Below are 16,422 nucleotides of genomic sequence, written 5' to 3'. Positions count from 1 at the left end.
AGGAAACTGTAATTTAGCCCAGTTCATTTTTCTTTGTATTTTTCTCGTCAATGCATACAACAAAGTTGTCATTTAGCAATTTATGTTAATTTTTCAACATGTGTTGTTATTGTTGCTTCAATCATATCTATAAACTGGTTTGATGCAGCACTCTATGCCACCCTATCCTGTGTTAACCTTTTCATTTCTCCTTAACTACTACATCTTAGATCTGGTCTAATCTACTTGTCATATTTATACCTTGGTCTATTCCTTTTGTTATTACCACCTACACTTCTATCAAAACCAGGTGAACAAGTCCTGGGTGTCTTAAGATGTGTTCTATCATTCAATCTCTTCTTCTCATCAAATTTAGCCAAATCAATCTCCTCTCACCAATTCTACATATTCAGTATCTCTTTGTTTGTGATTTAATCTACCCATCTCACCATCAGCATTCTTCTGTAACATCACATTTCAAAAGCTTCTAGTCTCCTTCTTTTAGAGCTAGTTATCATCCATATTTCACTTCCATACAATGCCAGACTCCAAACAGAAGTGTTCGAAAACATCTTTCTAATAACTATGACAATGTTCAAAGTGAGCAAATTTCTTTTCTTAAGAAAGGTCTTTTTTGCTTGTGCTAGTCTGCATTTTATATCCTCCTTACTTTTGCCATTGTTAGTTATTTTACTACCAAGTAACAATATTCATCTACTTCCTTGAAGACTTTGTTTCCCAATCTAATATTTCCTGCATCATCTCACTTCATTTGACTGCACTCCATTACTTTCGTTGTGGACTTACTTATTTTCATCTTGTACTCCTTCCCCAAGACTGTGTCCATACCATTCAGCAATTTCTCCAGGTCTTCTGCAGACTCAGATAAAATAACAATATCATCAGCAAATCTGAGGGTTTTGTTTTCCTCTCCCTGGATTGTGATTCCCTTTCTAAATTCCTCTTTGATTTCCTTTACAATCTGTTCTATATAAAGATTGAAAAGGCATGAGGGGACAAACTGCAGCCTTGCCTCACTCCTTTCTAGATTGCTGCTCCTTTTTCAAAGCCCTTGATTCTTATCACTGCAGACTAATTTTTGTACAAATTGTAGATAATTCTTCTTTCTCGGTATCTGAGCCCCATTCATCTTCAGAATCTCAAATAGCTTGGTTCACATAGCTTTTTCTCATATGCAATGTTAAAGAAGACTTTAAAAATCTATAAAGAACTGTGATACGTCACTCCATGTAAAGTCACCAATTTGTACACCACTGCATTCTTAACCCACTCCCTTTACAGCTGTTATTATAAATCATGTTTCCCTCTTAGCACTAAATGCAAATGTATCATTTGGAAGAGCTTGTTCTTGACACCGCTGGCCTACTCCAACATACCACGAACTCCACCCAGACAACAATGACAAAAATTATAACGAAAGGAAATGAAAAAGGGATAACTGAAACTACATCTTTTGGGTTTATAATGTAAAAAACCAGGGACTGAACAGAACATACAGTCAGCATCTCAACGCCGAGGGTTGGGCAGCGGTAAATAACCCGACGACACCCTAAGGGAGATAATGGCTTTAAGTGGATGAGTTCCTTCAGGCGAGTGATGGTTCCTAGTGGAGGAAATACTACTAGAACCCATCATGCAGCGTCTATATTCCATGTTAGAGATGGCTGTTAAAAGTGTCAGTTCCCCATGTTTAGGGACGGTCTTTTATAATATTTCAAACAACAGATGAGCAACACGTCGGTTGGAAAACTTTCTCCGTCGCAGCAATTTACATTATTGATCGGAATTTAACTATGAAGAAGAATGATAGGGTGTTCCCCCCCATCCCCCAAACAACATGCATCATCTTCACCGGAATGATGTGGGAAATGTACGAGGGCTATCTGCTCAAGGATGAGGCAGATTAAAGATGTTAGTCGACTTATTATGTCTAGCTACCATGAACACAGGTATACTCACTAACTGGAGCTGCAAAATTGCAGAAGTTTTGAAGAGTCAAGGCACTGATATTGCCTGTGTACAGGAGAATAAATGGGCTGGAGCAAAGCCAAGGATATTGGTGAGGGCTACAAGATCTATTATTATGGTCGAAAGTCAGATCAGAACGGTGTCGCGATGACTGTGAGAGGCTATGAGACAGTACAGTCAAAGTTTGCCGCATCACCGACCAGCTGATATCCATCAAAATTGACAACAAAACACAACCATTTGAATAGTATCTTGCTACACACCCCAGTCAGGTTGCCCAGACAGCGAGACAGAAGTGGTCTGAGATAGTGTCCACGACTGTTCTCCTTGAGTGAGCACATATTCATCAGTGTGGATCTCAATGGCCTTGTAGGATTGACGAGGGTTGGATATTATCCCCAATGTCATGGTGGACAGGGCTTTCATAACAGGAACAATTATGGCTGCCGCATCCTCGACTGTGCAGAGGCGCATGATCTCGTCAATGCCAACACCTACTTCAAGAAATGGCCGGTCCACCTAATCACTTATTCCAGTGGTGGACAGACATCCCATATTAATTACTGGCTGCTACGGTGCAGCGACCTCAAACTGATAGCACTGCTGCCTAACACTGCCTTGTGGTCCTCAAACTCATGCTGACCTTAAGACGGCAAATAAGGCCCCACACAACTGGGCCTGAACACAAGCTGGAAGCTACGGTAGCACAAGAGTTGGTAGATGCTGTTTGCACACTGACTATCGACCCAAGCCAACTGGTAGAGGCCCTCTGGAACAGTATTTTATACCATGTTCATGCTGTAGCAAGGTGATGCTGTTGGAAAACTGAAGCTCGGAAGGCGTTTTATTGACAAGCCAGTCTAGTGGTGAACTGACACAGAGCAGGCAGCAATCAAGGAGAAGAAACTGGCCAACAAGTCCTGGCAAGCCTCACAGCTCAGTGCCAATCAGCAACAGTACAAAAACCTAAAGTCTGTAGTGGAATGAGTGTTATAGTAACTAAATCCCAGCACTATGTGGAACTGTACAAACAGCTGGGCACACCAGAGAGGAAAAATAAAATCTTTTGTTTTGCCAATTACCGCCATCAGTCAATCCAAGACTTCATCCATGTCATGAATATCAATGATGAAAACCATTAAGTCTTCTCAGATTCGGCTGAAATCCTGAGCAGAGAGAGTAGCTACTTCTCCACGATCAGCAATGAGGAGTTCCCTTATCCACCGATTCAAAAAGCCAGCAGAGTCTATAAAGCAGATCTGCAAATCTCAACCATAGAAGTTCATAGAAGAATGGGAAGGCAACCGGTTCTGATAACATCTCTGCTGAGACCTGGTAGATGCCTGGCCAGCATGGTGCCAAAATTCTGGAATCCCTATTCAACAAGACTGTGGAGGAAGGTGCAGTGCCGGAAGTCTGGACCACCAGCATTACTGTGCCCATTTGAAAGAGCAAGAGTGACGTCAAAGAGTGTGTCAACTATCAACCCATTCGACTGCTCTCTCATACAATGAAGATCTCCGAGCACATACAAGAGAGCCACCACCTCTGCAACATCATCAAGATCACACCTAATCAGTGTGGCTTTGTGAAGGGCAGTGGAACGACAAATGCCATCCATGCTATCAGACTGTATATGCCTGTATATGCAGCGTTTTTAGATCTGCAGAAGGTTTTCAACCACATTCCTCATGAGCTGATCTGGCAAGCACTTCGGTCATACAGTGTTCCCAAAGAGTACGTCCGTTGAACACAGCTCCTGTACTGTAACATCGGCAATATTGTTCAACATCCTACTTGAATATCACTGTCTTTCCCGACCTGAGTTGGCATCTGTCAAGGATCAGCTCTGTTAGCTCTTTTCATGGATATAGTGATGGTGGACATCCAAGCACCACAGCCATGGATGCCCCTATACCCTGACAACATTTTCTTGGCTATCAAACAGTGTCAGGATCATCAGGAATAAATTTAAAAATTTAAGCATGGGACAGCAGACTTGCAAAACACGGACTGCAGCTAAACATCATGAAATGAAAGTTCATGAAGTGTGGACTGCAGGTAGATGGAACCATGCAAATTGGTGGCCAGGATCTAAACAAAGCAGGCCAGTTCAAATACCTCGTCTCTCGCACCTGTACAGATAGTGACACCATTCCCAATGCCCATGCTCGTCTCAATGCGGTGTCATATGTACGCCATCCTGCTAAAAACCTAATGCTTGTAAAACCTTCAATTATGATGTTTAATATATTTTAATTATCTTTTATTAAATGCTAAGTACAACTATACCTTGTAAATATGTATTATACATTTTTATAACCTCAAGTAGGTATTGTAAATATGGCTAACCTCAAAATCTGTGTAGTCAAAACTGTACAAAACTCTGTAATATTTGTATATTGGGTATAATCCACTATCACTCCGATACATGTGAAGGTTTGTGGAAACTTACTGTAATGATTCATTATCCAGATACATGTAGAAACATTAGGAATTTTGTAGATTTTGTTACTGTGGTTTATGTATATGTAATCAAATATTCGAGTTGGATCTACTCCAATCAAAAGCCGGTCGATCGATTGTTCCTTGTATGTTCGGATGTGTTTCATATAGGCCTAGTGTGTTGCAAGAACATTTCCAGAAGTTGATATTGCTAGACTGTTTATCGAACAGTATATATATCGAGCTGACAGGCCGAGAGGCCAGAGTGTATAGTGTGGGTTGGAGTGAGTGTTATAGTGTGAGGATTTGGTTGATATCTAAACTTGCCAGAATCGACTTGAAAGAGAGGGTAGTCATTCTTGCCTTGTGATGATAAAGTGAATAACCAGTGTGTGGACTTGTTAATATCTGTACTTTTCAGAATCGACTGTGTGATGATGAAGTGAACGATCAGTGTGAGGGCTTGTTGATATCTGTACCTGACAGAATCGACAGAAAATTGCTTCAATGTGTTTCCCTTAATAGTGTTGTGTTGTGCATAATTGTTTACAACTATGTGTTGTTAAGGAATAGACATAGCAGTAATAAAGTGGTTTTATGCATGGAAGTGAACATATCTCATGTGATATTTATTTACACCAAAATAAAATCGCATTGAGAACGATAGCGGCCTGGCTAAAGTGGAGGTAGGTCACTGGATGTCATCCACCCATTTGAAGGTCCAAGGTCTACAAGAGTGTCATGTGCCCAGTCACCCTTTATGGATCTGAATGTTGGCTGATCGCCATCAAACATGAGTAAGCTCTGCATGTCATGGAAACGTGTATCTTCTGATGGATGCTGGGCCTCAAGAGATTAGGCCATATCGCAAACGAAGATGTCAGGGCTGTTCTTGGAGTGATGCCCATACAAGAGAAAATGCGAGAGGCTTGTATGTGCAGGTATGGTCATGTTGTATGTAGTAATGAACAGTCTTTGGCCAGAAGGGCATTCTACCTCAGCCTAGAAGGACATAGACCCCATGACCGAACCAAGAAACACTGACTTGATTTACTGGAGGAGGACATGAAATTCCTCATAGTCACCCCAATGATGTCCTCGATCAGGAGAAGTGGTGATCAGCACATAAAAAAGCGGACCCTGCACCTAGGCAGGACAAACAATGGGAAGAAAAGATCTTTTGGGTTTATGCTGTGAGAAAGACAAATTGTAAGGTAGCTTGATATATTTTGTGAAGACTTCACTCTGCTTCTTCAGAGGTGACCTCAACTGACCATGAGTGTTCTAATAATGACCACAGGTTTGAATTGAACTGACTGTTGCTCTACTAATGAAATGGTACTCTGGGATAGTTAAGTAATATAAGGGATAAAAAAATAAGACAATGATAGTTTGGACATATTAAATGAGAAGAAGGAAAAGTGGCAAAACAAACTATGGAAATACAACCTTGATATGGCCAAGCAGTTTGATTTAACAGACATAAGTAGTTACAAGTATGTTTTCTAAAAATGTTATAAGTTGTTATTGTTTCTGTTTATACTAAACCTAGGAAATTTAATGTGTTATTGATTTCTGTTTCCATGGTGAACTTAATTGTAGTATCGATATCATTTAGTTGTTTAAGTATGGTCTTCTCACTATGATCAATAATCACAGAAATAAAATTAATTTTAAGTTTCTCCAGGTAGTCTAAGTATACCTCTGTTATAATGCCTGAAGCAGGAGCACCCATAGGAAGTCCTTCTTGTGTATATATATATATATCACCGCTGTCTCAATCCTATATACTGCCTGCTCTATGTTATGCGGTTAACGTGCTTCTCAACGTGAGCTCTTAGTGTCATGAACCTCCGCTAGGGGCGCCAGCTAACGCACCCAACTTATCTCCGTACCCACGTTATTGTGTTCCAGTGCGTTTGCATTGAGCATTTATGTGCGTGTCCCTGGTTGTAAAATGATTAATTGTTGTATTCTCTGTATATGAAAGCAGAAAATCCAAATTCTTCAGGTGTGAGGATTCCTGTTATCCACCCAAGTAAAGAACTTTGGGAAAATTGGCTTAACGCTATATCAAGACAAGGATAAACCAAGGGTAATCAATGGATTCCATTCGATTATTCCCATGTTTGAAGCCTGAATTTTAGAGATGGAGGTAAAAGATAACACTAAAATAAAAATATAATGAAGCCAGAGAGCGTGCCTAGTCGGTCTTTGAATTATCCCCATTACCTTCAAACCAGAAAAATAGCTCCACGAAAGACCAGACAGCGACAAGATATTTCTTCAGAAGAAATCTGTGATGAAACATGCTCTTCAAGAGCAGGAAGTACATTGGATAATGAGTATGAAATTCATTTGAACAACGATGTATCAATCGAAGTCAATATTTCAACGAGTAAGAATGACAGCAGAGATCAGAAAATCAGACAGAGGCTACGATCAAGAATCCTGAGACTGTGATAACAGCTGATGACTAACCATAATGAAGTTAAAAGACTACAGAGACAATTCGAAAACAACCCAGAAATTGATCGTTTGAATAAAGTAAAGGAAGCAGCCAAATACTCATATAATGGAAAAACGACCATTTTTAAAAATCAAATCCAAAATTTTCGCAAGCCAAAATCCGGGCAGTCGGAACAAATCACGCCCTAGTATGTGAGGTGGGGAATAGTATCCCAAACGGTTATGAATATGGCAGAACTGGTCTAGTGTCAGCTCCGTCACGAAGTACTCTGGACAGGTAGCGTAAATGGAAAATGTTGATTGTATTTGTCGGGATTTCCCAAGGAAAGACTTAGAGTAGAATGTAAAACTCTCAGACCAACTGACAGGAGTGTAACAGTGATCGCTGATTAAATGGCTAATTAGGTGCGGCTCCTCTAGAAATGAACCAGTGACAAGTTTGCTTGTGTGGTCAATGTTGAAAGTGTATGCGGCACATATATTTTAAAATCTCACGCTCTCGCGAATAAACTGTTGTGTTTTCTTGTAATTCGACTTTCAGAGAAGTTATCTAGTCGTGCTGCCTACTTCCTCGTTAAAGGCTTAGAAGTCTCCGATCTATCCCTTGTAGTTCAGAAATGATTACTGTAATGCCTTTCGGAAAAACAATCTATATTTTGTGCATTTCTATTCACCAGCAGATAAAATACTTACAATGGTTGAATGATGATTTCATCAAGTACGTTAAAATAATTCGGTTGGAATCAATACGTAAAAAACTGAAGTGTCTGACTAATGAGACGGCAGATGCTGTCTGGCTAACTGTGAAATCTATAGTGGAATGTGTGTCTTATCTGTTACAAAATCGGTTATTTTATATTCTCACTAGATGATTTTCTGGAGACGCAATAGATCTATTTAGTTCAGTGAGATTGGGTGGTGGATTTAATGACATGACGAACGCACGCACTGCATTATGTGCTATAAAATGTATCCTGAAAACTGGTCATAAACAAAGGGTCAGCGAAATAGTGATAGAATGTTTTTTGCGCCCACTGCTGGTAAATAACAGTACGAAAAGTACGGAAAAGGTGCTCCGTTATTCGTGTCGAGAAAATTCTGAAATTGGTATGTACCATGCAGCATGAGATGATCCTAATATAATATCTACTGTATTATTTTACGTTTCTATATCTTAAGCCAAGCTCAAATTTCGAATGTTAGTTTCTGTATGTGCATTATCCTTTCAATCAGTAACATGTTAAAAATTATTTTTCATTTTATATTGATGTTACGGACCAACTCTCATTTAACCAACATGTTCTCTGGGTGCGGTAAGTGCTGCCATCTGCAATGTCACTGTAAACACAATTCTCGTGGCACAGAGCAGGCAGTATATAGAGATTGAGACGGCGGTGATATATATATATATATATAGTGTTCTTAAATTTGAAATAGTTATTAGTCAAAACAAACTTCATTATGTCTATGAATTCTTTTATTTCACATTTGCTAAATTTACTATGTTTACTTAGATTGTTTTTAATTATATTAATAGTCTTTGCTATAAGAATGTTTGCATACATATAATATTAAATGAATCAAGTTTATGTTGGAGTTGTAAAATTAAATCTACTCATCCAGAAGCACACAAGAGAGCCACCTATTTCAGTATGATTCATAGAGCTTTCAACATTCCTATGTCAGAAAAGGATCTAAAAAAAGAACTAAACATCATTCGCTACATAGTAAAAAAAAAAAGGTTTTAACAGAAATTTTGTAGCAAATATCACTACAAAAGTTAAGAACAAACCAGCATCCACCCTAACCAGAGAGCATAAGAAACAAAGTAAATATGCCTTGTTCACTTTTAACAATGAGAAAGTTCACCAAGTTATGAATATTTTAAAAACACAACACCAACATAGCTTTTAAAACCACTAATAACACATCTAGAATGTTTTTCAATCATCGATGTGTCAAAAAATAAAATGAATAAATTCATGAATTCAGGCACATACAAGCTAACATGTGTTCAACATGATACCAGGAACATGTAAAAACAAAACAATATAACAGATTTTCAGCCTTCAGCAACCATATTTTAGATTTTCAGCATCATTTTTCTACGACAGAATAAGACCTATCTATCCTCCATACAACCAATACAGGATTTTGTTTGAATGTTCATAAAAAATATTTACATAAATATAGATCAAAGAATCAATCCTATAAAAATCTGAACGAGTTGTCTTTAAAGGTCAATATTCTAATAGATGAAATAAAAGATTCTTTAATGATGATGATAATAATAATAAGCAAAATTCATTTCCACCAACCGAGCAGACAAACTTCCCACCCCTGCACTACCCCCTCCTCAACTCACGCCAGACACGTTCCTACCTACTTTACAAGTATACTCCCCACTTCCCCTCCAACCTCTCCCTCTCCTCCACACTCGTAGTAAACACAGCAACAGTCAGCCAGTGTCAAACTTACAGTAACTTGATACAGGTAAAGTAGCGTCAGGCCAGCAAGACATAAGTGTTCAAATTTATTTACCCTCAAATTTCTTCTTCTTCTTCTTCTTCTGATAAAAATTTTCATTAGGCATATCTATTTACAGGTTTATTACATTTAACATCATACATTATCAGTCTGGCCTTAATTTGTGACTACAAGGAAAGCCCCACTTCAAGTATTATTAAATAACTGTTGACATGGTATCAATCCTCAGACTACTAATTCAACTTCATTACATAACACAGAGCAAGTTATATGAACTCTACTTATTTTACCGAATGCAGGTACAAATTTTTAAACTAAGTGTATAGTTCTGAAGAGAACTTCCTTCGTACTACACATCACATCATATACCAATATTGTTCTTGGAATAAATGAAACATTTCTAATCTTATAAGATGTTATTTTAACATGATTCAAACTTGCAAATGTATTTTAATATGTAATTTTTCAATATAGGTGTACTTTTGATGATGATGATGATGATGATGATGATGATGATGATGATGATGATGATGATGATGATGATGATGATGATTGGTGTTTAAAGGGGCCTAACATCTAGGTAATTGGCCCAGGTGTACTTCTAGAATATTTTAACTATAAAGGTACCTTGATGCCAACTTTATCAATGATTGAGATTTAAGCTGAAGATATTCTCTACAAGGAACAAAACATGTACTTGTAATATATAAAGTAAACGTTGTGAACTTGTATTGTATGGATGGGACTTTTCTGTAATTTAACAAGCCTAGACATGAGTACGTAAGATGTAAGAAATCATATAAAGCAAATCAAGCAGTAAGCAATATCAAAACGTACCTGACTTCCATTAAAGCATGCAACCCACAGCTTTCCTTCTGTGTCGATGGCCATTCCATCAGGCACTCCTTCAACATTATTACACTTAAAGTCAAATGCTGTCCTTCGATTTGCTACAAAAATTCAAAATATATAATGTTGCACCTACATTTTGCTTAGTGTTTCACTTATTCATGAACATATTTTATGCTACATACTTACAGATATGTCCCTTTTCAATGTCAAAATCAAATGCCTCTACTTTATAAGTAAGAGAATCAATGTAGTACATAATTTTGTTGTCTAGACTCCACGCCAATCCATTGCTGCAAGAGATACCAGATACATGTGTTGCTATCTTTTTGCCTTTTGATAAACTGAAGAGTGAGCCTTGGTTGGGAGTAATTTTCAATACCTCTGGCTCAGGTCCCATTGTACCTGTAATGTGTGGATTGGCTATTAAAACTACATCATAAATATATGTTGGTAACTTAAGAATACGAAGCTGCAAGAATGTAAAAAGTAAAATAAATGTTTAACATGTAATTTATAAAATATATTGTTTACAAGGCATAGGAATTCTTTAAAATATCAATAAACATGGGTAATTCCTCTACATAAGCACAAGAAAACATGACACTTAAATGAAACAATGACATAACAATGCCTTTTTAATCACTACAGCTATATTTCCATGATTTAAGTTCCAACATTTTTGACTCCCATTTCTGCAAAATGTGTGTCGTTTTACGTTCTGCATCTTTGGAACTAGCATAGTTTTATCTTTGCTACTGTAGCATAGTCTAAGATATATTTTTATTTCCCTTTTTTTGTGACTGTCTGGTGAACAGTAGAAATGAACAAGTCACTGCTCATACACTACATCAGGGCCTCTCAGGGTGCATGTGCGTGGTGCATGCACTGTGCACGGTGCAAAAGACGACTTGGCTTGGTTGACCAGAGTGCAGACCCCCCCACTCCTCGATTTGGAGCAATAGCGCTTACTCTCTCTTTCCTCACGCCTGTCTCGCTCGCTCCGCCTGTCTCCCTCTGCCCCACTTGTGCCGTAGCGCTCCAAATCCGGGCTCACTTGAGCCGAATATAGGCTAGTTGAGCCGAGCTTAGCCTAGTAGCCCAGAGACGAAGCGTTGATCCGAGCCATGCCGAGCGGCAGCGATGCACAGTGCACGGAGCTCTTGCGCCTCTATATGCACGCGTGAGATTTTGGGCGTTTGAGAGGCCCTGCACTACATCCTCACCCAGCAGCGGAACTCCTAACGAGAAGACAAACCTGTATCACAGTTAGAACTTTGGTATATAAGTCTTCTCTGATGTCATGCACACAATAAAACCTGTAGTTGCACAGACTCTGCTAGCTAATGGACAAAATGTATAAGAAGAGCAAGAAAAAGACACACTGTAAGAGTGAAGTATGGACTAGATTTCACACTGAATCAATGAAAAACTGGGAAAACACACCCAGGCTATGTTTAATGCAAGACCGGGAAATGGAAAATTCTAAATTCCCATGGAGGGAATTCGATATTTTTCACCAATAGAGCATGTCAAAAACATATCAGATGTAAGGCTTTTCAGGCGTTTGCTCTATTAACCAGCGTTTCGTCTTAGGTCTGACACTAGACTCGTCAGAGTGGGATGTGTCAGACCCTACCCACTGACGCTGGGTGTATGCAGGTGAGCTTATCAGAAGCCTATATATGAGGCACAGTCTGATAACTGCATATGGGAGATAAATCTCCACAATGGAATTATTGCCCGCCTAGCAATTTCAAATGGAAAATTCTAAATTCCCATGGAGGGAATTAGATATTTTTCACCAATAGAGCATGACAAAAACATATCAGATATAAGGCTTTTCAGGCATTTGCTCTATTAACCAGCGTTTCGTCTTAGGTCTGACACTAGACTCGTCAGAGTGGGATGTGTCAGACCCTACCCACTGATGCTGGGTGTATGCAGGTGAGCTTATCAGAATCCTATATATGAGGCACAGTCTGATAACTGTCTGACTCGTTGGCTGAATGGTCAGCGTACTGGCCTTCGGTACAGAGGGTCCCGGGTTTGATTCCCAGCCGGGTCGGGGATTTTATCCTTCATTGGTTAATTCCAATGGCCCGGGGGCTGGGTGTTTGTGCTGTCCCCAACATCCCTGCAACTCACACACCACACATAACACTATCCTCCACCACAATAACACGCAGTTACCTACACATGGCAGATGCCGCCCACCCTCGTCGGAGGGTCTGCCTTACAAGGGCTGCACTCGGCTAGAAATAGCCACACGAAATTATTAGTCTGATAACTGCATACGGGAGATAAATCTCCACAATGGAATTATTGCCCGCCTAGCAATTCCAAATATAAGTACATCCACATCATGCATGATAAATGCTGAAGTAAAATATTATATACGATATTTGAAGCCATTTCTTTTCAGTTTTGACGCAGTTAATTTATAACTGTTAGGTTCTTCAGTCTGTTGAAACTAATTTATGAATAAAATTTAGAAACTACCTGAAAAAGAAAATAGATTATACCAGAATATAGTTGAAAAAAAAAAAAAAATGCACAGAAACCCCATGACTAATGCAAGAAACACTGGCTTGATTGGCTGAAGAAGTACATGATATTCCTCAGTGTTGCCCCAAGTAATGCCCTCGATCGGCAGAAATGTTTTTTTCAGGTTTTCTAAATGTATTTAATCATAAATTAGTTTTGACAGACTGAAGAACCTAAAAGCTATAAATTAACAAAATTATGTACTGTAAAGGTATATGAAGAGGTAAAAGGGGACATTACAGTACAATGTCATGTAAAAATATGCGCATTGCAAACACGGCCCTAGGCGAGCATCAGTGGAAAGAGGATTTTGACCGTGGCACAGAAAATGATTAACTGTGGAGCACAATAAAGGTAATTTTCAGCATCATACATAATTCCAAAGGATGCCAAGTAAGAAAAAAGAAACCAGTGGAACTAAATGATCATAGGTGTAGGGTGAGGATGAGAGAAGATTGAGGGCTTGTTTTAAAATGTGACCAAGATGATATATGGTTATGATGATCTTTCAAAAAGTCGCACAGTCACATTCAGACCCCACCTAACCTCATAAATATTCTCATTTGCTATGAACCGCACAACCCCACCCCCCTTCTGGCTCTTTCTCCTGTGAACATAACCACGGTTAGACCTGCCATCTACATATACCCAGCACCAATTTCACCAGTTGCATACGCAATGTCTGGCACTGCGCTTCAAAATGCTAATGAAACTCAGTGAATAGTTCAATGATACATTATGTATGTTGTGCTGCTCTTCAAGAACTTGCATCTTACTTCATTTAAGTGACTTATCTTCGACTTCTATTTTAGAACTTCAAATTTATTCAATTGTATATTAACTTCACGCCTAGTAGTATTTACAGGCTTGTTCACTGAACTATACACCAATTCTCATAAACATTTTGAAGCACAGTGCCGGACATTACGTACGTTATGCTGCTCTTCAAGAACTTGCACCTTGCTTCATTTAAATAACTGATCTTCGACTTCTTCTGGATTTTAGGATCTTACATCACGCAGTGCTAATCCCTATAGTGTTACAGTGCTTTTTGAACTGCTTTTAATGCACGACTTATCCTTTACTTATTGTTTTCCTATGCATTGTTTTATATTTTTACTTAATCAGCTGATGAGGACCCAGGATAATAGTCAAAACCGATAACGCTTTAATTAAATAAGAATGTAAAATTTACATTGCTTATTTTCCTTGTACTGAATAGGTTGAACCACTTTATTTCTTGTTTCAATTTAATTGTGATACAGTTCAATACGGAACATTATGAAATTTTTATCTTTAAAGGAAAATGTTAAATAAAAATGTAAGCAGATTCTGGGACGAGTTTAATAATAATAATGTTATTTGCTTTACGTCCCACTAACTACTTTTTAAGGTCTTCGGAGACGCCGAGGTGCCGGAATTTAGCCCCGCAGGAGTTCTTTAACGTGCCAGTAAATCTACAGACACGGGGCTGCCGTATTTGAGCACCTTCAAATACCACCAGATTGAGCCAGGATCGAACCTGCCAAGTTGGGGTTAGAAGGCCAGCGCCTTAACCGTCTGAGCCACTCAGCCCGGCGGGATGAGTTTAAACCAATTGTTGAGGAAAACTGGTGGTCAAGGCCCACTTTATTATAACAGAGAAATAAAGAGACTAAGAAGGAGGTGCAGACTAGAAAGAAACAGAGTTGGAAATGACTGTGGAAGTAAGGAGAAATTGAAGGAACTTAATACGAAATTGAATCTAGCAAAGAAGTCAGCTAAGGATAACATGATGGCAAGCATAATTGGCAGTCATACAAATTTTAGTGAAAAATGGAAGGGTATGTATAAGTACTTTAAGGCAGAAACATATTCCAAGAAGGACATTCCAGGAATAATTAATGAACAAGGGGAGTGTGTATGTGAGGATCTTCAAAAGGCAGAAGTATTCAGTCAGCAGTATGTAAAGATTGTTGGTAACAAGGATAATGTCCAGGTAGAGGAGGAGACTAAGGCCAAAGAAGTAATAAAATTTACATATGATAACAATGACATTTACAATAAGATACAAAAGTTGAAAACTAGAAAAGCGGCTGGAATTGATCAGATTTCTGGGGATATACTAAAGACAATGGGTTGGGATATAGTACCATATCTGAAGTACTTATTTGATTATTGTTTGGTCGGAGGAGCTATACCAGATGAATGGAGAGTTGCTATAGTAGCCCCTGTGTATAAAGGAAAGGGTGATAGACATAAAGCTGAAAATTACAGGCCAGTAAGTTTGACATGCATTGTATGTAAGCTTTGGGAAGGCATTCTTTCTGATTATATTAGGCATGTTTGTGAAATTAATAACTGGTTCGATAGAAGGCAATTCGGTTTTAGGAATGGTTATTCCACTGAAGCTCAACTTGTAGGATTCCAGCAAGATATAGCAGATATCTTGGATTCTGGAGGTCAAATGGACTGTATCGCGATTGATCTGTCTAAAACATTTGATAGGGTAGATCATGGACGACTACTGGCAAAAATGAGTGCAATTGGACTAGACAAAAGAGTGACTGAATGGGTTGCTATATTTCTTGAAAATAGATCTCAGAGAGTTAGAGTAGGTGAAGCTTTGTCTGACCCTGTAATAGTTGAGAGGGGAGTTCCTCAGGGCAGTGTTATCGGACCTTTATGTTTTCTTATATATATAAATGATATGAGTAAAGGAGTGGAATAGGAGGTAAGGCTTTTTGCGGATGATGTTATTCTCTATAGAGTGATAAACAAGTTACAAAATTATGAGCAACTGCAATGTGACCTCGAAAATGTTGTGAGATGGACAGCAGGCAATTGCATGATGATAAATGAGGTTAAAAGTCAAGTTGTGAGTTTCACAAATAGGGAAAGAAGGGAAGGAGAAGGCGGTAGTGTTTCACGTTGGTACCAACAACGTAAGGCAAGCTGATATAAGCACCAACATAGTTGGGGATGTGTGAGATCTGGTAAATGCAGCACGGGTGAAGTTTAAGGAAGCAGAGAATGTTTTCAGTGGAATTCTGTGTAGGAGGGATACTGACTGGAGGGTGATTGGCGATTTAAATGCGACTATGGAGTGGGTATGTGGGAAACTGGCAGTGAAATTTCTAGATCCTAATGGGTGGGTAGGAGATAGGGATCTGCGCTCAGATGGCTTTCACTTAAACCACAATGGTACGTATCAGTTAGAAAATTTGTTTGAAATGGTAATAGGGAGGTACACTGAGGGAAACGGGGTTGTCTAGGGAGCGGTCATAAGGGTACAGAGATCTGGAAGTCAAGTAGGGATGACATAAAAATGTTAGTATTGAACTGTAGAAGTATTGTAAAGAAAGCAATAGAATTAAGTAATTTAATAGATATATATTTACCAGATATTGTAATAGGACTTGAATCATGGCTGAGAAATGATATAATGGATGCAGAAATTTTCTCACGGAATTGGAGAGTGTATCGTAGGGATAGGATAGGAATGGTGGGAGAGGGAGTATTCATTCTGGTGAAAGAAGAATTTCTAAGCTACGAAAAAGTTAAAGATGTGAAACATGAAATTCTAGGTGTAAGGTTCATTTCTAAAGATAATAGGCAACTTGATGTCTTTGGAGTGTACAGACCGGGAAAGGGTAGCGCTGACACGGATTCAGAATT

The 16,422-nt window shown here is 38.8% G+C and overlaps 1 protein-coding gene across 1 annotated transcript in view; it reads right to left on the bottom strand.

Annotated features, from left to right (window-relative positions):
* LOC136862418 (uncharacterized) overlaps positions 1-16,422 on the bottom strand; it is a 245,013-nt gene that overhangs the window by 24,218 nt on the left and 204,373 nt on the right. Inside the window, exons 10-11 of the mRNA XM_068226237.1 lie at positions 10,408-10,623; positions 10,207-10,319 (exon numbers count right to left, since the gene is read on the bottom strand). Of these exons, the coding sequence (XP_068082338.1) occupies positions 10,207-10,319; positions 10,408-10,623 (329 nt within the window). The remainder of the gene's footprint in view (positions 1-10,206; positions 10,320-10,407; positions 10,624-16,422) is intronic.

This window comes from Anabrus simplex, chromosome 1 (assembly GCF_040414725.1).
Source record: "Anabrus simplex isolate iqAnaSimp1 chromosome 1, ASM4041472v1, whole genome shotgun sequence".
In the NCBI taxonomy this organism is placed as follows: Eukaryota; Metazoa; Arthropoda; class Insecta; order Orthoptera; family Tettigoniidae; genus Anabrus; species Anabrus simplex.
Note: the sequence above shows the minus strand (reverse complement) of the source record. Positions and strands in the feature narration are given on the sequence as shown.